Source organism: Onychostoma macrolepis, chromosome 07, assembly GCF_012432095.1.
Source record: "Onychostoma macrolepis isolate SWU-2019 chromosome 07, ASM1243209v1, whole genome shotgun sequence".
NCBI lineage: Eukaryota > Metazoa > Chordata > Actinopteri > Cypriniformes > Cyprinidae > Onychostoma > Onychostoma macrolepis.
In genome coordinates this window covers 31306363-31331232 of record NC_081161.1, presented here as the reverse complement: position 1 = coordinate 31331232, position 24870 = coordinate 31306363, and the positions used below count along the sequence as shown (strand labels likewise).

Sequence of the window (24870 nt, the reverse complement as noted above, 5' to 3'; positions counted from 1 at the left end):
GATTTTCTGGATATCATTTAAGTAAAAATTGTACTGTGATTTCAGACATTTCCAGAAAAGCTACATGTTCTTCAATAAAAACAAGTTGTTTATGGGACAAATTAAAACAAGAAATATGTCAGTACATCATCTTGTTTTAACCATTTTGTAGGTCGATTATGTTCATGTAACTTCTTTAAGGTCATCAAAATAGCTGAAGCTGCCTAGAATTAATGAACTAAATGGTCATAGAACAGAGAGCAAGAGAAAAACGACAACTGTAATTTTCATCACAAGCTGTGGGATTTTTTATTTTCATCAGCACGTTCAACACACTATTTGTCAATGTGTGACATGCGTCTTTAATAAAAGTAATTTAGGGGGTTAAACCTCTAAATACAAAAATCACAACATTAGATGAAAACTGTATTTCAAAGAAACAATACTTTTGCATTTTTGTACAGGTGTATATACAAAACAAAGGCAAAATACCTCAAATCGAACAAATAGGAAGAAAATGGACTATTTCTACAGATCTACTGGAGAACTAGTTGAAGAGTGCTTGTGGATTAAATCAAAAGGAGACCACTGGTTAATCTGTTAAAAATGAAGGATGGAAAAATATACAGAGGAAAAACCCAAGTCTTCTAAACAAAAGGACGTTTTTCTTCAGTACAAACTGTGATCAACTCAAATGATTAGCATTACTCACAAATTAGCATATTATGGTGTGTGTATCATACAAAACATTTGGTCATTTGTCAGTGAAAATATGACAACCTTAAAAGGGACTGTGTTACTGTGATACTCAACTTAACGTACATAGAAAGATTAAGTACTCATGCCCCAAAACCAAAGCAAGAGAAAAATACAATACTGCCTTAGTGATGGACATTTAAAGAATAATTGGCAAATTAAAGAAAGAACATTCCAGGCCTCTGGACTAGCACACAGAGAACACCACACGTTACACATGTCATAATAATAAACAGCTATAATTCATACTGAACCTCGATTAGATCAGAAATCAATGCGTTTAATTGATGAGAGTGTAAGAAATTAATTTGCTAACCATTTAAGTGCCATAATACTTCTTTAATAGCCAACCAAAAAGTTTGATAGAACCAGCACAAACAGTGAGATTGAGGATCGCTAAAAAGATATTCACAGAGAATACACAGGCCAAATCAGGTCTCTAAAGAAATGGGAAGGGGGTAAAGACATCAGGACCAAGCGAATTTCAAACCAAACAAAAACACGTGACAAAGTTCTGCATTTAAAGCATTTGCATGCAATTTTCGTTTTCAAAACATGATTATGCCGTTATTATTGCTTTCTGCTCAGTATTATTTTGGATAATTCTTCATTTACACACCTGACCCTGATTCTCGAAGAGGACAATTTCATAATATTTCACTACTTTTGTTTTTCGAACGACTGTACTACAACGCCGTCCCCTTGCAGTTACGGACACGTTCACTCCTCCTCAACCATAAAACAATAGTTTCCCTGAGCAGTCCCAAAATACCCTTTTATGAGGTCAGATATTTGATGGATTGTCTTTCACGGAACAGATACGAACAAGAATACTACAGGTAAAGCAGTGCCAGCCCTTACAAAAAACATTAAACAGATGTCAGATCGAAACATCTTTACTAAGGTTATTGCTTGTCCTTGTTTGTAGGCTGCGTGCTAAATGCATTCAATTTGGTTGAAGGGGCACACAAATATTGACACAAAGATCCAACATCTTTTAAAAAACAAGCCTGTGTACACAGCTGCAAATTAAAGAAAGAAAAAAATAAGTGACCATTTTTATTCTCTCCTCTTCCCTGATGAGCTGCATTACTAGGTGCAAAAAACGTCTAGACGTATCTCAAAAAGGGTCAGTTAGGAACAACGCCAACCGCCTCCAATCCCCGTGACATTTAACATGAACCGCTAGATCCCCTGGAATGTCAACACATGCCCCTCATCTGTCAATCATCGCTCCACTCAGCTCACTTTGACGGAAATCTAATCACAGAATCACTATGGCACAACAGGGTGTCACACCACCGTCTAGACAACGCGAGCTGGCTTTAAAAGACAGAGATTTAATCAAAACAAACAAGTATCTCAGATCTCACCGATCTAAAACAACAGCATGTTCCTTCAGATTTTTTTTCACAAATTAAATTGAAATCGTTTATTGCTGGGAAAAACACAAAGTGCTACCTTTCGTTAGGTTCTACACATCATACATTGCATGATTTAACTAACCATATAACAAGAATATATGCACGTATTTGAGCTCACTGCCTCAGAACATGCCATTTGATCGCAAAAGTTGCAGTACGATAGTGATTCAGGTCTCATAGTTCGAGTCCCATGTCATGCCTCGTCCACTGTCTTCTCCTGGGGCTGGGGCAGTGGTTTCGCCAAATGATGTCCCTGCTGAAAGCGTGTATACTGGAAGAGGTCAGTAAAGGGCAGTGCTGTGACGTTAGCACCAACGTGGGCTGTTCATTGTGGCACCGGAGAAAAAAGACAGGGATTTCAGCTCCAGACGTTTATTTCCTGTCTTCGTCTACCCCAGCCAGACACTTCGTTACGGTCTATGGCCAGTAGAGGGCGATGCTGGGGCGGTCAAATGCAGTGGGCGTTTCCGCTGAGATCTCATGCAGTCAGAACAGGAGGCTGAAAGTTAAAGCTGTGGCATGGAGGAATGCACTGATGCACATTACAAGACATCGCCAGTTATTTTTTTTCCTTGCATCGGAAGTATCCTCTTCTAAAGGACCGCCAATCTTCTGGTGCACGGCCGACGCGGCAAGTTCAAAGTGTGGCTGGACTCGGAGAAGTGCTTTGTGAAAATGAAGTGTACATGATCTGAGGCTGAAGTGAGCTTAGAGTTCTTGTCAGCATGTTAGTATTATCTCTCTCTCGCTCCATCTCTTTTTTTCTGAATCTGTGAAGTATTAGGAAGTCTCTATCAGGCCTCCTGAGGCAGAGCCTGCTCAAAGTCTGAGCCAAACAGCTCCTTATAGAGTGGAGGGAAGCGTGTGTGGACCGTTTCTGGGTAAAGAGCTCTGAATGTGCTCAGTTTCTCCATATGGCGACGGCATAACATCCGAACGGTGGACACTTTACAGACAAGCTGAGGGGGGACAAGCAGAACATCAGAATTGGTTGTTTTTAAGAGAAATTTGACTTGTGATCAGATGAGTAAATATAACTAGTTTCTACAAAGGTAACTGCAAACATGAGTATATATACCTTTGCGAGAATTCCCTCATCCCTCTGGCTCTTCTGCAGGAGGTTCTGGAGGGCAATCTTGATCTTCTGCTGGAGTTTCTCCACTCTGTTCTTCTCTTGCAGCCAGGAGCGATCTACAGTACACACACATAATGAGTTCAGCACCTACACAGATTTGCAGCAGATACACTGTGTAACAGATACACAGCAGAGCTGGCCAAAATTCAGATGAGTTGGAACTAGAATCGAAGTGGTCACACCCCACAGGAGGATAAATTGGAATTAGATAAAGAAGAATTTAATAAATTACAATTCAAATAACACAAATACTGCATTCCCAGAAATGAACTAGATCCCACTTATATTAGATGGCCTTAACTACTATTTACTTAGATCAAAAATAAGTACAATGTACTAATTGTGTTCATATTGTATTGCAAAATACTTTGATGTGGGATACGGGTAAGGTTAGAGGCAGGTTTGGTGGAAATATGATGAAATATACAAAGGTTTGGGGTTGGTAATATTTTTTTTAAATGCTTTGAAAGAATGCTCATTTTATATGATCAAAAACACAGTATATGCAGTAATACTGTGAAATATTGTTACAATTTAAAATGACTCTTTTCTATTTTTATATATTTTAAATGCAATTTATTCCTGCAGTCAGCAGTCATCACTTTTCTTTTTTTTTGCATTTTTTGTAGGATTCATGCATGAAAAAAAGAACAGCATATTTTTAGTTACAATTTGAAAAACATATATATATATATATATATATATATCATTCAAATTCAAACTGCAATACTGAATCAAGGTTGCTACTTCACTTCAAATTCAGGAACTAAATTGAAATTTAAAAGGCATTTTTGATTTAATTATGATTTTATGACAACCCTGATATTCAGAGAATGTACAATTATAGCCTCTGCAAAATGGATGCGATTCCACCTCCTATCAGTGAATCTCTCTCACATTGGCCTTTGACATTGGTTTTTCTTCCCTCACCTGCAGACATCAGTACGTATGCTGAAAACAGGCCGATCTCATCGTCACTGAGCTGTAGAGAGTTCAGGCTCTTCGCAAACTCAAACACAGAGCTGATAAGATCATCACAGCCTAAAAAAAGCATAACAAAACAGTGGTTAATGCTTTGCATTTCCATTTGCTATTTCCATTTCCTTTAAAAGAGGAATCCAGCTCTTAATGCACACCCAATGCTTTGAAGACCTCCGGTCCAGCATATTTGCTGTCAAAAAAGACAGTGTTGTTCTGGGAGTTATATGCCCGACACATCCTCACGAACACTACTTCTAAAGAACCTGAGAAGCAGAAAAACACGCTCATTATTCAGTGGTTCTGCCACAGTTTGTCACTACTCCAATGCTGTTATGTGAACTTGGATATGTTTAGAGGTTTATCTGAGGTGTACCTGCTTTGAGCAGCACGATCTGATCGTTCTGACAGAGCTCCATGAATCCATCAATGCGCTTGGCAAACTCAACCACATACTGCACAGCTTCAGTGACTTTAACCGCACACAGTTGCCACATGTCCTCCTGAGTCTAGATGGTGCAGAGAGAGGGTCTGTTAGTACACATACCTGATTATTCCCCTCAGGGATCATTCAAGTGCATCCATCCATCTTTCTGTCCATCCATTTACATACAACAACAGAGAAATGTGGGGAAAACAAATTAACTAATTAGTACAAACTTGTCCTGTTTGATACTTTATCAACCCTTACTTATAATACATTAGCGTACAATGCTTTTAGTCACTTCCAGCTGGAAAATCCAGTGGTGGTTATGAAACGAATTTGGGACATTGGGATGATTTGTCTCGAGATGTTAATATCAGGTGTTCACACAGAGCCAAATGGACATAAGCAAACACCTTCTTTTGGTACGTGTCCAGGTCGGTCTGTAAGACTGTCTGCCAGTTGCTGGGCTGTAGCTCTTCTCGAAGATACTGGCATGTCTCCATGTGAGACTTGCAGATGTTCTCTGACAGATGTTCTGTGTTAGAAACACACAAATAGAGTTAAACAGCTGGAGCTGACACACATTCCTGGGTTTGTGAAATGCACATCAGACATATTGAAGTTGTATATTATTGCCACATATTTTCTAAAACAAAACCGTTAAGACTCATTTTAGTCAAAAAGCCCTGTGCTAGTATTTGACTGGTCTGTGTTAATGAGGCACTTCTTGCTAATGACATGTTAAATGGGCCATGGAGGTGAGTTCACAGACCCCTGCTGTTTCAAACCCCACAGCTGTCAATCATGCCCATAATGGCAGCATCCCGTGTGATTATGTAGGGTGGCACTATGTAATTTCATTTGATAATATTTTCTTTCTTTGCAATTACGTGCCAAATGATGCCAAAGTAACTAACAGCTAAAACGATTTAAAAAAAATAGTAAAAATATTCTGTCTTTGATATTATCCGTGTGATATTCAATGTAATCTTCCATAATAATAACAAATAGAATAAATTCTAAAATAAAAAAATATAGCAATAAAAAATGAAATAAAATATAATTTTTAATATGTATTTTTATAAGTGATTAGTATTTTATAGTTGTTACCCAAGTCATTGTCAGGAGGTGAAGAGTCTCCATTGCTATAGCAACAATATTGATCTAAGCCAGAGTCCGAGCTGAGGTCGCACACAGGTTCTAGTTTAATGCCATCCATGTCTAGACCTGACTGGTCTGGAGAGGGCTGAATGTCTAGGTAAAATCCACCAATCGCTGAATCCGCCTTTCCCTCCTCTGGGGTCTGACCGTTCACGTATCCACTGAGGTCATCGGGGAGCTCTGTGACGCCATTGGTGGACAGGGCGTAAGAGGGCGTGAGTGGCTCCGCCTCTCCAGGAGGTTGAGGTTCCCGCCCCTTCTCTGTGTCATCACCCACTTTCTCCTCCTGCTGCTGTTGACGGTGTTTCTGAACCTCTGCGAACAGACTGTCCCTCTGCTTCTTAGACATCCGGCCGAATTTCACAGCTGTGAGTGAACGGTTTATCATTAATAATGCTAATATCATACTAAACATCTCAAAGTATTGGTAACACTTCACAGTAAGGTCCTATTTCACTGTAAAAAAATATTTCCTTCAGTTTTTCTGCTTCAAAATTTCATATGTAATTTAATATTTTAGTTGTTGCCATTCTTTGTAGTTGTAGAATTTACTAGCAATTTCTGAGTGAAAATAGTTGTTTCAGTGTATTAAACTAATATTAACAGTGAGGAGTTTTTGCTACAGCATTTATGTTAGTTAGTAGTAAAAATATAACTGTTTATTGTTAGTTTATGTTACCTGAGGTCCTTTAAATAATATGAACACATATAACTTTTGACTTTGTTAATATACTAGTTAATGTTGGAATTGACATTAACTGCAATAAATGAATGTTTTTAAAGTGTTTTTCATTGTTAGTTTATGTTAACTAATGTAAGTTAACAATGGAAACCTATTCTAAAGTGTTACCAAGGTTAACAAGTAAGTAGCCAAGATCTTTATCTTAAGGGCTGAACTACTAAAAGCAACGTGAATGGCACAATTGAAATTAATTTTTAAAAAATATTAGAATAAATGCAACTACATTAGCATATGCCATTGCTCAATATCATCAAAGCTCATGGTAAGGTTCTCTATGGAGAAATGAATGGTATTTTTACATTTAAACATTACTGTCACAGGTCACTGTCATACATCTCAGGAGAATTATATACACCAGCAGCCACATGCATATCACTCAGACTGCTGTGAGAGTTGAGACTGAGCCTACCATCTCTTGACATGCCCACTGCTAAGCATTTCTGCAGGCGACAGTGCTGGCAGCGGTTTCTGCTGGTACGGTCGATCAGACAGCTCTTCTGCCGAGGACATGAATATGACACAGTGCCCTGCTGACTCCTCCTGAAGAAACCCTGAAAGAGAGAGAGAGAACACAACAATAGGTCACCTCTTGCTTGCATCTTTGAAGTTCGCATTGCAGCACATTTCAGAATGATTTATTTACTCATTGTTTATTTAATTAGTACAGTAATTAAATAACAGGGTTTTTTTTTTTCACTGCATATTTCCATGCAAACAAGGGACTTTTAAAGGAATGTGTCACAAAATGCGCATTTTTATGCCTCTCTTTCCAGTGCAGTGGAGCGTTATGGGAGCTCCAAATGAACTCATATGCATGAAGAATGCATGAAGTGTAAATGCCTCTAGAGCACTCTAGTGAGCACAAGCACCTTCTGTGGTGGTTCGTGCCACACTCAGACAAATATAAATAAGGCTTTGATGTGCACTGTGAATCCAAAGCAGTGTGGTTTTATTTTATTCTTAATTTTTTTCTGTAAATGGGAAAAATTTTGGCCATTACAACATAACAGAAAGTGAAAAATTTGGGACAGAAATATATTATACTATTTTTAACTAAAATAGTAATAATAATCTACACCACCATTCAAAAGTTTAGGGTCAGAGGTTGGGTATTTTTTAAATGTCTAAATTTTTATCATCATTACCCCAGTCTTCAGTGTCACATGATCCTTCAGAAATCATTTTAATATGCTGATTTGATGCTCAAGAAATATTTAAAGAAATATTATTATCAATATTTAAAACATTTGTGCAGCTTAATTTTTTTGTGGAAACCATGATTTTTTTTTTTTTTTAATTGAAATTTTAAAACAACTACATCTGTTTGAATTAGGAATCTTCTGTAATATTATAAATGACTTTAATGGCTACTTTTGATTAATTTTATACATACTAAGTAAAACTATTTAAAAAAAAAAAAAAAAACTCTTAATGACCCCAAACTTTTGAATGGTAGTGTATAGTATAAACATTATTAAGATCATGATTATAACAGTCCTAATTATACATTTGTTTTTAAACTGGTTTTTATTTTTTTTGGTTGTCTTACCTTGCATCCCTCACAGGTTATAACACCATAATGAATCCCTGATGATTTATCTCCACAGATTTTACAGGGAATACTCTCAATCTGAGCTACAAAGAGAAAGAAACACACTTTTAGCACACTTTAAAAAAAATTTAAATAAAAATCACGTGTCTTTGCTACTAAACTTTCTCCTGTGTCAGCTTAACATGCAAAGACAGCTTTAATTAAGACATTTGTTAGTAATTTTCCTCAGGAACACTGATGATTTAACATTTCTCTGTTTGTTTGAACAGTCCAACCAGCCCAACATAGCAACACTGGCTCAACCGATGGCATGAATTTGCGCCAAACAACCAAAATCGGCCAGTGAGCTTTGGAAACTTGTTTGGAAAAAGTTGCAATTCTATTTAGTGCAGCAGAAAAGACTAAATGCAGGTCTTTGAGTAGAGGCAAAACATTATCAATCTCAAATCAATAGGACACATTGATAAAACACTGTTTGACAAAGCACATTGTTTTTGTTCTTTTAAAACACTCTTTTTTTCCTTTAAACTGATCAGTGGAGACCATAAATCACATTCAAGACTAATTCCTCAGCTCCTGACCTTTGAGTTTGCTAATGCAGAGAGAACAAGGCCTGAGGTTTGTTGTGCAGAGTGTAACCTCAGGCTTTAGCTTGCAGAACAACGGTGAAAACATTTTAAAAGAATGAATCGCGGCAGCACCACATAAAACACTCCATTTATTCAAGCAGAAAAAATGGCTATGACTGTTGAAATCACCCATGGGACTAACATCATCTGTAAGTACAATCTGCTCTTCTAACATCCAACATTCATTTGGGTAACTACAGCATGACAATGCCATCCTCCTTCAAGCCACGAGCTCGCTCCACGACAGCGCCATGGTGCATTTCGGTAAATATTAAAGTCAAGACGCACTCCTAGTTGGAGATGGCGTCTGCGTGCACTGGATTGTGTGCCGTAGTCGTGCACGAGCCCCTCAGCGGCTCGGCTGCGGTTGGTTGTGGAAAAGCACGCAGAGATGGTGTGCGAGGCTGTTGAGAGGGGAGCTGGGGGGATAGAGCAGGAGGAGAAATCCATTTAGAGAAGAGCGATGCAGTCGTTCCGGCAGCCCTGAGGCGCATACAGTACAGGATGAAAAAGTAAAACGCATCTCATCACCATCAGAGTGCTCTCTTTTCTCTCGGTCACATACGCTCAGACTCGTATGTTTTTTTCAGCTGCGGACTCTATTTGCAAAGGCATCAGAGCAGTTTGAGAATGACTATTTTCTCATGATTACAGAAAGGGCTAATCCCCTTTGGTTCTGCATGCCGTATTCATTAAGGGCATCCTCACTCTCTCTCATTAGATATGTAAAACCAATCGGCAGTAATTAGTTACTCCGAAGCACAAGACGCTAATCTGGTCTGAATTATGGATTAATACATCAAAGGCACATTCTCCCAGAGCTGCCGCTGAAGTCTTGCAGCAGTAGGTACCGCTGTTCGGCTCTGATGCAAGAGCACGGCTTACAGAGCTGCTATTTCAGACTACAGAAAAGGAGCGTTCATGAGGGCCATATACAGATGAGGATTGTGAACGCATGAATTCTGCACAACAATACAAGGGTTTGTGTAAAGAGATTCGATTGTGGTGGATATTCTTAAAGACTGATTAGTCTTATTTCTGAGATCACTTCAACCATGAACAGTAGGATAAATTCCCTTGTACATCTTCCAAAAGTCAAAAATGGAAAAATTAACCCACACATTAAAAAAAACCCCTGTATTTTATAAAATATTATACTATTAATATTGCATTGCATAATGCGACTGCATATAAAGAATATTTTATTCATAATTTGTCAAAATATGTTTGTAAAAACACATTTATTCTATTATCATATAGTTTGATTTAATATAATAATATACTACATATACACACTAATATATATATATATATACACACACACGCATACATACACACACACGCATACATATATACACACACACAGCATATGTAATATCTTAATATTTTGTCAAATACAATTTTTTGTAGTGTGTGTTATATATGCTCACACAAACACACACACAACCTCATATTGTGGAAAAGAAATACAACAAAATTGATTTTGTAAAATATTATATTAAACAATATGCACATTATAAAACTGGTATTTTATAAGCTATTATAATGTTAAATAATTCTGCATTACATAGTGCAACTGCATATACTTGTAAAGTATATATATTTTTTTAAACATGCATACACGCACACACACACACATACATATATACATATACACATATATATATATATATAAAATAGCATATATTGTATATATATAATAATAATTTTATAGCGTATACATTTACTATTATATATTTCTATAATATATACACACATATTACCTCATTTTGTGAAATATAGTGTATATTTTTACTATTATATATTATTATAAACTATACACACATATTCTGCATCTTCAGATTTTCAGTCATTATAAGAGACTGAAAAAAATCTAGTGGTGGACTGGGGTTTATCATTTCATTTACAGACAAGTACCTAAAAGCCAACCAATATTTTACAGGTGCGTATCATAATCCGCAAACACAGACTTTCACACACAGATGACTTCTGTTTGCAAGTGTCACTTCCTCCTCATGAGATGTTGTGGTTTAACATGTTTGGTTTCTCTCCTGGTGTGAAAGTGCTGATGTGTTGTCTAAGTAGGAAACATAAAACACAGCACCCAACCAAAGTCAAAGCCTGCAGATACACACGCAGACACACACACACAGACACACTCCCTCCCCCTTCACTCCCACCCTTTGGCGTTTCTGTAATCTGTTGACAACACTGACTCACATCGGGTTGAGATAAACACTCCATCATAAAGGAGAAAAGAACATTCTGGCACATATTAGACTTAAACGGAGCTATCATCAATAATAAAAGATTTTTGCAAACACAGACATTATATCGTTATTTTCTTATTAGCTAATCCATTCATTATCTGCAATTAGGGTGAAAAGAAACACTTAAAAATGATCAAAACATCTGCTCCAAGAACAACCTGAATGGCGACCAAGCCCTTTAAATTCTACATAATTAACTTTCACGGTTAACCCTAATAAGACTCTAAATTAACCTATGCGTATGTGAGATTCACTTGTTCACAAGTCAACTCAGGGTGAAATCTTATTAACCTTTAGACATGATGTCAGCAGGTCAGCCAAGGAAAAGCAGTACTTTCACAACAATCTTTAGCTTTGTTCTTTGACAAAAAGATGGTTGATAACAGAACACATTCAGTTGATCTGAAAACAGTGTAGGAGGACACATCTGAAGTGCCGAAATAATCTCTAATCTCTTTGAAAGACAAGCAGTGGAGGCTCGCACAGATGTTTCACTGCCCTATACCTTGTCACTAATAGATAATGACAGCTGCCAGCAAGACTTTGCATTGCCTGTGTGTGTGTGTGGTGATTCAGAGTTGGGGGTGGGGGGATTAAGTAAGACACCGCCGTTGGTGGAATAAACAGCCAGGCGCTCCTATGGCAGTCCACCCCTGCCTGCCATAAATAGGTCAGTGGAACAACATTCCCCAATCATCCAGCATGGCAACATTCCCATGCCGTGCCAAACAGCCAACATGGCCGCCCATGTATGAGCTGTCAGAAAGACGCCATCGCATCGCATCACATCACACACTTACCAACTTAACTTATGCTCACGGCAGCTTCAGACTGACTGAGATGTTCCCTCAAACACACACATGCTTTAATGCGTATTACTACAGATCACAAAAGATCTAATATTCACTTTGCAATTCAAAATCATAGAAAACATGTAAATGAACATGCAAAACAGTGCACTGAGCAGTCCATGCAATGTTTTGAAAACAAAACTGCCACATTATACATGCAAGAAGAGACATTAAGAGCTGGAAACATTAAAGAAACATTAACACAAGCTAATGCACAAATTCTCTCATGTGCACACACACACACACACACACACACAGCTGTCCCAACTCGGAAATCCCTGTCCTACCTTTCATGGCTGTGATCATTAAGTACATCCTGAGGCTCTGTGGCCACGCTGAGGACCGTCAATAGCCTCGTCTCAAGAGCATGTGCAGGCTGGGACGCAAGCGTTGTGCTGCTGTCTGACGGGAGCGCTGCTGTGCCTCTCGTCTCTACCGCATGAGAATCCATGTGACCGTGACATAAGGACTAAAACCCTTTCTTCCCGCCCCTTCAACCCTTGAGCGACAGCTTTGTCATCCAATGGCTGATTAGTTAGTGAGATTTTAGTTGACTCTGTGGTTTAAAGGGTTAGTGTTGACTCTCACTTTGCACGGCTGTGCAATGTGTTTTCATGATACTATACTGTATGCAGGAAGTTGTCTGCAGGTATGGCTTCACAGTGTCAGAGCAAACTGAAACACTTTCTCTTCCTCCACACAGGGCATCGGTTGCCTGTCGCCCTCATCACACAATCTGTAATGATTGACTTCTTTGCTGATATGTCCCACTATTATTACTTAGCACATTATATTACAAACTACAAAGCATCTGGAAATTAACTTAAGACATATACAATGTTTTGAGGAACACACTGGAGGTATTCTGTAGCTCTTCTACATGCATACACATTTACATATATTTATATATAGATAGATTAAAATACATATTTTGTATATTTTATAATCATTCACATAATATCTTAAATTCATGCAACCAATTTAGTCAAATTACTGTAATTTACAAGTGCATGTATGTTTAACACTACAATTATATTGAAAGCATATACATGCCAAATTAAAAATGTTAATTTAACTTTATGTACATAATTAAGAAAATATATTATACAATATAATATAATGTAATTTAAAATATAACAATTCTAAATGTATTTTTCATTTTTTAACAGATGTATACATTTTATCTGAATATTTTGTAAATGTTAACTTAATTTCATGTAGGCCTACATAATTGTTTATATAATATATTTTAGATATCTTAAATTTAAGTTTAAGTTCAGGTTTGTGATTTTACTAACGTACTGTAAGCAACTTATAAGTGTATGTATGCTTAATACAATATATGTTGAACATACATACAGAATTTTTATAACATTCATTATGCGAAATTAAATTCTAAATTGTATGTACATCATTTTAATATAACATATAGAGATGCACCGATACCACTTTTTCCAGAACTGACCAACACCCACACTTTCATTTTTCTGTACCGATATCTGCATTTTCATTGCATATGGATTGTTTTTTTTTAAATACTGGGTACAGAAACCAAAATTATATGTATAATATTAATTGGCTTAGTTCATTTAGCAAACATATTTTCTTCAGTTATTTTCACACATCCCCATTAAAATGTATTTCAAGCTGTATTTCAAGTTGTTTACAATCTTTTGTTACTTACACTGTTCCATTTTTTGCTCTATTGGATTTCAATTTTAATTTAATATAGATCAGTGTTTTTTGAATCATCTGAAACGTGCTGTGACTTATATTCCAAAGCAACTCATATAAGGCAATTAAAATCAACAAACAAAACATGCATCATGCGTACACATCTGTATTGGTGCAGAATGAGAGAGACGTGTATAACCTAGCGTATAGCCCCTATAGTTTTTGTTTGTTTTATATTTATGATTTAGTTTTAATCCATATGATGCATGTGCTAAGGCATATTGAATGTTTAACATTGTATTAATTACATGTACTTCTTAGACATCCTTACTCTCTAATAACTCCATTCTGCTCTCTCTTGTTCTGTTATCTGTGTTTCTATGTCTTAACACAGCACGGTTTACATGCTGTATGGTATCAGGGCATTTTAACGAGTACGAGTAAAAGAGTGCAGTATCGGGCCCGATACCAGTATTGGTGCATCGCTAATAACATAATCAAACAGAATATAATCTAACAAACTAAGTTATCATAAATTATTTTTTATAAATGTATTTGTATTTTTCTATATTTCATAGGCTATCAATAGATTCACAATTATTAGCATTATACCAGCCATCTGTTATTAGATATCATTATCTGCATCAGCTAATTAAAAAAAGCCCATGTTGACAGACCACTAGTTAAAATCATTATTGTTTTTTTTTTTATCCCCCACATAATACAGCCATATATAGTAAAGTCATCAGCAGCACAGCAGTGATTTGAAATTGCATGTGTTTGCCTACAGGATAACTGGCATATTTGAAATTCTACCCATATGTGTGTGTGGGGTACAAGCACACACACATGCAGCCTTATACAGGTCTGGCTGAGTCTGAGGGGAACGGGGCCATCTGAATGCTAATGATCTGGCCAGGGCCCAGCACAACACACAACACCCTCTCCAATCCACCATGGCCAGAAGGTCTGCTCAAAGAAGAAGGCACACATCTAGCTGAATCAAGCATCTTGTAAAACCATCTCTGCGGTTGTGAAAGTCACTATTACACAACACAGAAGCTGTAGGTAAGTACCTGCTGGCTAACCTCATTAGGCAACAAGTTTCAAAGACGACCTTAAACGACGGTTCATTTACTAAAACTCCAAACCTGTATGCATTTCTTCTGCCGACAACACAAAACATTAGAGATTGTTTGTTGATTTATTCATTGAGTTTAATAATGTTTTTTGCCCCAAAGACCACAACTTGAGAACCACTGCTCTAAACACAAGCCTCTCAATCCAGTTTCTTCTAGAAACGTCTCCCACATGCTGTCCAACTGAGGACTGAATAGCTGAAATAGAGATCCTGGAGCTGCTTGTGCAGGTCTCATGTTTCACGGGCATGACAGCAGTGTGAGGATGGGGTTCTGTTGTGCGAGACACTCTCTCAGAGAAATTCATCCCTCTGCAATCCTGAACACATCTCTCACTGGGCTGGGTTTAACTTCGGCAGGACAGACATGCTAATACATGCTCCCAGCTGCTGCTTGTTTGCTTGGTGTCTCCAACACAAACATCAAGACTCGCATACAAACACACGTGCAAACGCCCACAGTGACTATCACACCAAATTCTCTTATTTAAGAAAAACTAAATAATATTTGAATGCAATATGAAACTACACGCTGGAATAATACAGCGAATATACTCTTTTTAGTTTATATACACTGTCCTTCCAGTACATTCAAGTAAACGAGGGACATCCAGTAAAGGAGATTTCACATCATTCAATGCACAAACAGGAAGTCTCTGTTGGTAAACCACAAAAGCATCCCGCTAGTGTGCAGTTATTTTCTTGAGCAGCTCCTCTCACCTTGACCAACATTTTTCTGTCATGTTGGCAAAACTTTTTAGCATGAAACCAGTATATAGGAAATGGCTCTATTCTGTTTCAATAAACACCTACATTTCTGAAGGGCATGTAGGCCACATCAATTAACAAACAAAAAACTACATTTAGTGGTAAAAACAGATTCAACCATGTACATCAAAATTGTTCAGTGTATTTCTATTGATTATAATATGTAATAAGTTATATTTATTACAGCAATAATAAAAAATAAATGACAAAGAAATGACATTGTAATTTACACACACAGTTACATATACATACAATTTGTAATTTTTCATAATTTCTCATTTATTATTGCTGTTTATTGTAAATATTATATATAGTATGTGTGTGTGCATGTTCAAATTGTGTGAGAGAGTGTGTGTGTACTTGGTAAACATGGTGTGAGAGGAGGTTAGAAATATCAGTTACACCACTGGTAAACACTACTTTAAAAAACAGTTAAACAGATATCTTATGCGAATCTTACAGTACAGTAGGTACTACAACTACAATTATCCTTTTACTTATCAGGAAATAAAATCTTATTGAAAACTGATAGATGTTGGTAGGAGAGCACTTTTAAACCAGCATTTATTATCACAGCCATCTCATCCTAGCATGCATTGTCATTTTCTCACATTAACACAAAGAATCTGATTAAAGCAAAAAAAAAAAAAAAGCGGATATCAATGTGGGTGTTAACATTCTCAGTTTTTTTTTTTTTTTTCTCAGAAGTTCGGTGTCTCCTCCTGTCTTTAATTACTTTTCTAACAGCTTCCCTGATCATTTGGTCTTACGTGTACAAATGGAATATGTTACATAAAGATCTGTGGCCACAGGAATGTACTCTTACATGAAGACTGTACTTACATGTGTGTGTTTTCTTTGCTGAGGACACATCTGAAAAAGAGAAGCAATAAAATAAATATTTAACAGGGCTTGTGATAGAGTTCATACTAGACTCTTAAAAACGTTGTGCTTTAAAACATGGAAAGAGAATCCAGGCTTATATAGATTAGGATATTAAATTTGATATAATAAAAATGATATTTTCAAAATTCTGTGTTCTGATAATGTATATAATATATTTATATTAAAATACACTGAATTTTGAAAGTATCATTCTTGCAACTAATTGCGCCTACAATTCTTTTAGGATTTTCTATTTAAATTTTATTTGGCATTGGAAAAATGGTTTCTGTTGTAGCTTTTTACACTGTAAAATCCAACCTTTTCATGCCTATGCATCATGGGAAATAAAATAATTCGGTCCCACTTTATATTAGGTGGCCTTAACTACTATGTACTTACATTTAAATTAATAATTTGATACAAAGCACTTATTGTCTACATACATGTTTTTACATTGTACTTATATTTTTAAAAATACCTATATGTAATTACATCTGTAATTAATTTCTGTAATTACATTTATAATTACACTGTTGACCCATCCCTTACACCTTAACCCACCCTTAAACCTACCAAAACCACTTATCCTGTCCCTAACCTTACCCATATAACACCTCAATAGCAGTAAAAGTGTTTTGCAATATAATAAGTACATTGTACTTATTTTTTGATGTAAGTACATAGTAGTTAAGGCCACCTGATATAAAAGTGTGACCAATAATTCAAATACTAAAAATCATTTAGCCATAGAAAGCAAAATAATAATGAAAAAAATTATACCCACGTGTTTGTTATATGCCAAAATATTTCTAAAAATGAAAATAATAAAGAAATACTATGTATATAGTGAATAATGTACACATTCATGTTTTTTTAATCACACAGAAGTGAACTGAAGGCACTCTGTAATCCCAAGCCATCACAGGCCCTGGCTTATGCTTTTACATTCAGGGCAACTCAGGCCAGCGCAGTCAATCACCATTAATCCATCCACTCCCTTTAATCAGGGCTATTGTACTACAGCCAGCTCTATTGTGATGTAAAGTGTCCATCTGAGAGAAATACAATCTGTCATGACTAGTGATACTGTCGAAACGAGATACAAGTGGTAAATGGCAACTGCCAATCAACAAAGCATTAACCAGTGATTTGTGCCAAATGAATTTCCATCTGCTTGTAAATTAGACTCGGTAATAAAAGAGTTCATGTCCAACTCGCAGCACGCAGGACGAGGCAAATGAGACAACCAATAACTAATTGAACATTTCGCATTAAAGACATAATAATGCTGCATTCACGCCATGGCGTAATTCAGAGAGGTCAACACGTGACATTCTACTCTATCTAAATTATGTGTTTCTATGGCAACACTATCAACGCCAATGCCCTCACGTGCTCCCTCCGAAGGCACTTGAAGCTTCTTGAACTCAATAAAACATTATATTTTAATATACTAACATTTTATGTTATTACAGTTAGTAAAATATATAATATAAAATAATTAATCACTAATTAATTGAAAATTTGACAGAAAGACCACGCTATTACCACAGCTTGCTATCGGAGAACACTAAACCGGAGGCTCACGTACAACTGAGATTTTAGCGGAAATACGTAGGTGGTGGGCCGTGCATAAAGTCCATTACAACTTGCAAACTCCGAATGTTCTGAGAGTTACGACTTGGACCAGTGACAGATGTACCACGTGACCGACAGTGTTGGGCTAGTTACTCAAAGAATGTAATATAATACTCATTACTAGTTACTCCTTTCAAAAGTAATATTGTTACTTTACTTATTACTTTCTGGCAACAGTAATTAGTTACACTACTAGTTACATTACTTTTTCTTCATGCCCCACAGAAGTTGTAACTGTGTATCTTCCAGATAAAATTCTTCTAGAATGTTACTAACAACATATTTCTGCCTCATCATTTGACAAAAATCCACATTGGATCGCAGTCAGAAGTTATTACAAACACTCAATAGTGATTGATAGTGGCATTCAAGTACAAGTGTTGTATTAATCTCATTAATTGTCATGTGTAGCTTGAAGTAATTTTTCTGTTACCCATATGCGATTAAATTTCGTTATGTATTTTATCAAATCACATGAGTTTGTAAGAAACTGTTAAATTTTCCAAAAATATTTTTAATTATATTAATATAATGTACCGCATGCTGATCAGAGGGATGTAATGCCAGAGTAAAGTAAAGCCACAACTTGCACAACAGATCTTTTTTCCTGACAAAATTAATATAATGCAATATTTCTATCTGCTGAATGTAAGCTTTTCCATATTCCAAGCTTGCCTGCTTTACTGGGGACATCACATGCATGTGCGAGTCATGAAAATTATGAAAATAAATCTAGGAATTATCTGATTGTTAGATTTTAAATCAAAAGTAACCAAGTAACTAAGCTATTTTATGGAAAGTAACTGTAATATTATTACTGAAATCTTATTAGTAATTAGTTACACTACTAGTTACTGCAAAAAGTAATATTATTACAGTAACTAAATTACTAGTAACTAGTTACTGCCCAACACTGGTGACCGCCACCACATTCATTTTGGCGCTACTGAGTCCGACAACATGGAAAGCTAGGAGTAAAATGTCACGTGTTGTCATCTCGGAATTATGGTAATTACGACATGGCGTGAAGGCAGCATTAGGTAGCAAATGACAGGAACTTTCAGATGTTAGACTGAAGAATTCATTTCATCATGGATGTAATAGTAATATTGTTGAAAATCTCAAGCAGCTGCACTGAAATCCGTGTATTATACTTGTTAAATGACTGAAGGATCTTAAGAGCGAGCTTATAATTGCTTGAACCAGCATATTCATTAAACTGATGAGAAGAGCTTTCTCTTTTCCTAGCTCTTTTTCATATCTTATATTCAGCTGGACCACAACAAACGTTCTGGCTTGAGGCTTTTGAGGAGGCACATTCATCATTCCTCTCCAGCCGAAAATCTGAACGATGAAAAGAAAGGATCTGACTGCAAACCTTTATTTATCCATCTGAAACAAAACAGGAGAGGCGTTAAAAAAAAAAAAAAAAAAAGAAAAAAAAAAGATCCCGCTTTGTCTCGTTCCCATCTTCGCAATGCTATGTAAGAAGCGGCTTCAGATCTGATGATGCTCAGCAGTGAAATGACAGCGAATCTCCCGTCATTGTTCTTTCCACCCATTTCTAATTGGTTTAACTCCTCGGTCTCAGTCTCAAACAGCCTCCCCCTGAGTCTCTTTGTTTCTGTCTGTTCACATTGAAATTTCCCTGTAATTCTCCTTCCATGCTCTGAAGAACAGAGAGCATGTGGATGTGCACGGAAAAAATGGCTGAGAGTTGAGAGGATTAGACCACAATAACAATGAAACATTACAGAAAGCAAAGGTCAGACGGACGGCTTGTACCCAGTAAAATGTACTTGTGGGGAGATTATTTGCCATCTAGATTGTTGGGTTAAAAAAAAAAAAAAAAGATTCAAATCAATCATCTATCTATTCGCACACATACGTGTATACATACATATGTATGCATGCACATACATACATATACACACACTCACTGCAAAATTAATCATAATAAAATAGAACACCTACACAATAAACAGACTGAAACAACACGACCCACTGGGTTTCAAAATGTGTGTCAGTTGGCGGGATTCAGGGTGCATACTGGGTTATTAAATTTTTTAGGATGGCTTTTAGGGGAGAACGTGTGCTTTCAATCTTTTCGAGAGATTAGTCAGAGCTGAATGACACAGAAACTGCCTCAGGATTGAGGTAAAACTACGCATTTGGTGATTTTCTCAATCCTGTTTAAACCGGATGCTGAGAGGATCGACATCATCCAATAATGTGCCAAATAAACCTCGTTTAACAATGTTAATAGATTTTCAATTTTACATTTAACAATTAATAAGTTTTACCGCCGATGATGATTGTGTTATGCATGTTGTGATGAAACAAACAGATGGTCTCTTCAGTTCAAACCCTGGGGGTCTGATTACTTAATTCACTGATGTTATCAAAGCCAAAGCCAACATGGATTTGTATTTATTTTAAGTTACGCAGAGTTGAATGGGTTCATGCAAGGTTGGTTGAGTTCACTCCCACTCACTGGATAGTTTTGAGGCCCTGCTCATATGAGAGGTAATAGGTTGTCAAAGTCATTTGCTGTCAGAAACCTAATGAGAGTTTGACACAGTGACTCTGTAAACCAATTGAAGAGCTTATGACTCATGGTTAGAGTTGCACTTTCCTTTGAAATAGATATCATTTTTCAGGTGAGCTGACCGTGTTGGGGGTTAGTTAGGGATGTGAGTACATAAATATTTGAGGTTTTAACTTGGAAACACTTAGGAATCTGATATGTTTTATTCATTGTTCAGGCTTAATGTTTAATCAGGTTGGGGCAGTGTTCTCACCATGTTTAAGAACTGATGTTCCTATCAGAAATGCAAAGATTTTATGAAAACAGCCTTTGTTTTGTTTTTTATGAAGAAGTCCTGATAATGCAAAATCTTTTGTTTGATATGACTGATGAAGTCTTTACAGTGCTCAAAGCATAAAATCCATGATAAGAAGGATCTTCAAATCAAAAACATGTTCCACAAAGATTCATTCCCTGAACAAATAACACAAATCCCAAAACCTTCTCCATATGCCGAAATTATACATCTCTACAACCTAAGCTGCTTACCAATGAATAAATGAACTGACAAAATACGTGTATAAAATGAATACATACAGTATCTCACAGAAGTGAGTACACCCCTCACATTTTTGTAAATATTTTATTATATCTTTTCATGTGACAACGCTGAAGAAATGACACTTTGCTACAACGTAAAGTAGTGAGTGTACAGCTTGTATAACAGTGTAAATTTGCTGTCCCCTCAAAATAACTCAACACACAGCCATTAAGGTCTAAACCGCTGGCCACAAAAGTGAGTACAACCCTAAGTGAAAATGTCCAAATTGGGCCCAAAGTGTCAATATTTTGTGTGGCCACCATTATTTTCCAGCACTGCCTTAACCCTCTTGGGCATGGAGTTCACCAGAGCTTCACAGGTTGCCACTGGAGTCCTCTTCCACTCCTCCATGACAACATCACGGAGCTGGTGGATGTTAAGAGACCTTGCGCTCCTCCACCTTCCGTTTGAGGATGCCCCACAGATGCTCAATAGCTTTTAGGTCTGGAGACTTGCTTGGCCAGTCCATCACCTTTACCCTCAGCTTCTTTAGCAAGGCAGTGATCGTCTTGGAGGTGTGTTTGGGGTCATTATCATGTTGGAATACTGCCCTGCAGCCCAGTCTCCGAAGGGAGGGGATCATGCTCTGCTTCAGTATGTCACAGTACATGTTGGCATTCATGGTTCCCTCAATGAACTGTAGCTCCCCAGTGCCGGCAGCACTCATGCAGTCCCAGACCATGACACTCCCACCACCATGCTTGACTGTAGGCAAGACACACTTGTCTTTGTACTCCTCACCTGGTTGCCGCCACACACGCTTGACACCATCCGTACCAAATAAGTTTATCTTGGTCTTATCAGACCACAGGACATGGTTCCAGTAATCCATGTCCTTAGTCTGCTTGTCTTCAGCAAACTGTTTGCGGGCTTTCTTGTGCATCATCTTTAGAAGAGGCTTCCTTCTGGGACGACAGCCATGCAGACCAATTTGATGCAGTGTCCGGCATATGGTCTGAGCACTGACAGGCTGACCCCCAACCCCTTCAACCTCTGCAGCAATGCTGGCAGCACTCATACGTCTATTTCCCAAACACAACCTCTGGATATGACGCTGAGCATGTGCACTCAACTTCTTTGGTCGACCATGGTGAGGCCTGTTCTGAGTAGAACCTGTCCTGTTAAACCGCTGTATGGTCTTGGCCACCATGCTGCAGCTCAGTTTCAGGGTCTTGGCAATCTTCTTATAGTCTATGCCATCTTTATGTAGAGCAATTTCTTTTTTTTCTTCAGATCTTCAGAGAGTTCTTTGCCATGAGGTGCCATGTTGAACTTCCAGTGACCAGTATGAGCGAGTGAGAGCGATAACACCAAATTTAACACACCTGCTCCCCATTCACACCTGAGACCTATTTGGACATTTTCACTTACGGGTATACTCACTTTTGTGGCCAGCGGTTTAGACATTAATGGCTGTGTGTTGAGTTATTTTGAGAGGACAGCAAATTTGCACTGTTATACAAGCTGTACACTCACTACTTTACATTGTAGCAAAGTGTCTCTTCAGTGTTGTCACATGAAAAGATATAATAATATATTTACAAAAATGTGAGGGGTGTACTCACTTCTGTGAGATACTGTACATACACACTACCGTTGAGCTTGGTAAGATTTGTTAATGTTTCTGAAAGATGTTTTCATGCTCATCAAGGCTGCGTTTATTTGAATAAAAATATAGTAAAAACTGTAATATTGCTAAATTAATTTTTTAGAATGTAATTTATTCTTGTGATGGCAAGGCTGAATTTTAGAAGCCATTAATAGTCTTCAGGGTCACATGGTCCTCAAGAAACTTTACTTGCTATTATTACTTGTGCCGCTTAATATTTTTGTGAAAATCACAATACATTGTTTTCAGGACTCTGATGAATTGAAAGTTTAAAAGAACAGCATTCTACACTTAATACAAAACTTTAAACAACATTTGCAGAGTTTATTTGCAAAAACAGATAACTCAGTTTTTTCTTTTAAATTTTCAAAAATCATGTTGTTTTTATGTTATCATGTTTTTATTGTGTTTTGTGTTAATTAGCTGTATTTTTTTAGTTATTTTTTAACCTAATCAAAATAACCCAACTGCAGTTTGATTGAGATTAATTGGAATGCACAATGAAAAAACAAGATTTTTTGAAAAGTTATCCGTTTTTGCAAATGAACTCTTCATTTGTCTAATTATTAATATTAAAGCTACAGTCCGTAACTTTTTGGTTAAAATGATCCAAAATCAATATTTGAACAAGTACATAACCAGCCAGCGTTCAAAACTATCGCCTTACTTTAGCCCAATTCACAAAGGTTAGCTTATAATAATGTTTTCTAATTTGAGTGGTACGGGTAGGTTTTCGCGGGAAATTTGAGCATGCTGCTGCATCATTACGTCATTAGATTCATAAAAATAAATCATTAGATTCACGCAAGGAAGATAATTCCACAAACAGCTGCAATTGCAGGTTTTCAAACAGAGATGGCGACAAAGGGGCAAAACTTACGGACTGCAGCTTTAATAATTATTAGACTTAGTTTTTATGAGAGTTGTTTTTTACTGGAAAAAACATTTCTTCAAAACACCACATTACAGTAAGCATGTATAAATTCTGCTATTATGGGAAACAAAACGAAGCAGTAAAAAGGAAGAAAAAGAGGCAAGAAAAACTTGTCACTTTTATAATCTAATTCTCTATGTTTTTGCAGGATAACATCAAATGCTTCTCAACAACAACAAAAAAATTTATTATTCAGTCCAACACTGTGGGTATACCAGGGGTCAAAGGGTTCAGACGGACACACATGCTTACAGGACCATGGTTTCTAGACGATGAGATGAAGCTGGAATGCAGGCCATAATGTTGTTACAACTCCACTCCTCTTTCCCTCTTGCACTCTGTTTGACTCTTTCAGTCCCCTTTAAACTCTTAACTATGTTAGAATCAGCAACTGTCAGTTACACTGATGACAGGTATTCTCTTCAGTTTGAAGATCACACTGATATTCATGACAGGCTCTAGCACTGGCTGTACACCCTCCCTGGGGCTCAAACATACTGATAAAATCCCCTGAATTCATTAACGTTAAGCAAAAATGAAATATAAAAAAATGGAAATGTTATAAAACGGATAGCTCAGACTCTGGATTTTGATTGGATGAGCTGCGTTGGAAGCGGTTGTTAAAGCTGCAGTCCGTAAGTTTTGCCTCTGTGTCGTCATCTATGTTTGAAAACCTGGAATTACAGTTACTTGCAGAATTATCTTGCTTGCGCGGTGTTGTACTCTGGCACAGCTCCAGCGCGGATGATCTAATGTTTTGAGGTGAATGTGTGGCAGTCAGTCACCTAACCAGTGTGTGGATATTTACTGTACTTCGCAAATAAGAATTTTCACCGTATATTGCCATATGAACAAGTAAGTTACAAGTCAGTCACGTTTGTTCTGACCAACTGAGGAAAAAAGCATTACCATAAATCGCGATACCAATGGTGATTTAATCTAAAGATCGGTTAGCTCATATCACATCAAACCGTGCAAATTATTATTATTGTTACACTTTATTCTCAAATTAACATCAACATTGCGTCACTATGAGTATAGTGTGTAGATTTCAATTTCTGTACAGTTTAATCTAACTGTCATACCATTCAAATTAAGAAATTCTTTTAACACAAAAAGCAAACTATGCTCCCTTCGAACTGGTTTTCTTTAAAATACAAGTCTTGTGTAAACTCAGGCTATATCTGTAATC

The 24870-nt window shown here is 36.9% G+C and overlaps 1 protein-coding gene across 3 annotated transcripts in view; it reads right to left on the bottom strand.

Moving 5' to 3' along the window:
• Positions 1-283: 283 nt before the first annotated feature.
• rorab (RAR-related orphan receptor A, paralog b) overlaps positions 284-24870 on the bottom strand; it is a 40619-nt gene continuing 16032 nt past the window's right edge. Inside the window, exons 2-11 of one of the 3 annotated variants that reach the window (XM_058782018.1) lie at positions 16328-16357; positions 8152-8237; positions 7012-7153; positions 5810-6226; positions 5113-5234; positions 4649-4781; positions 4431-4538; positions 4225-4335; positions 3238-3350; positions 284-3118 (exon numbers count right to left, since the gene is read on the bottom strand). In XM_058782018.1, the coding sequence (XP_058638001.1) occupies positions 2954-3118; positions 3238-3350; positions 4225-4335; positions 4431-4538; positions 4649-4781; positions 5113-5234; positions 5810-6226; positions 7012-7153; positions 8152-8237; positions 16328-16357 (1427 nt within the window). In that variant the 3' untranslated portion in view covers positions 284-2953. Of the gene's footprint in view, positions 3119-3237; positions 3351-4224; positions 4336-4430; positions 4539-4648; positions 4782-5112; positions 5235-5809; positions 6227-7011; positions 7154-8151; positions 8238-12191; positions 12806-16327; positions 16358-24870 lie in introns of those variants that run through there. The other 2 variants (XM_058782020.1, XM_058782019.1) reach the window with 2 other exon arrangements.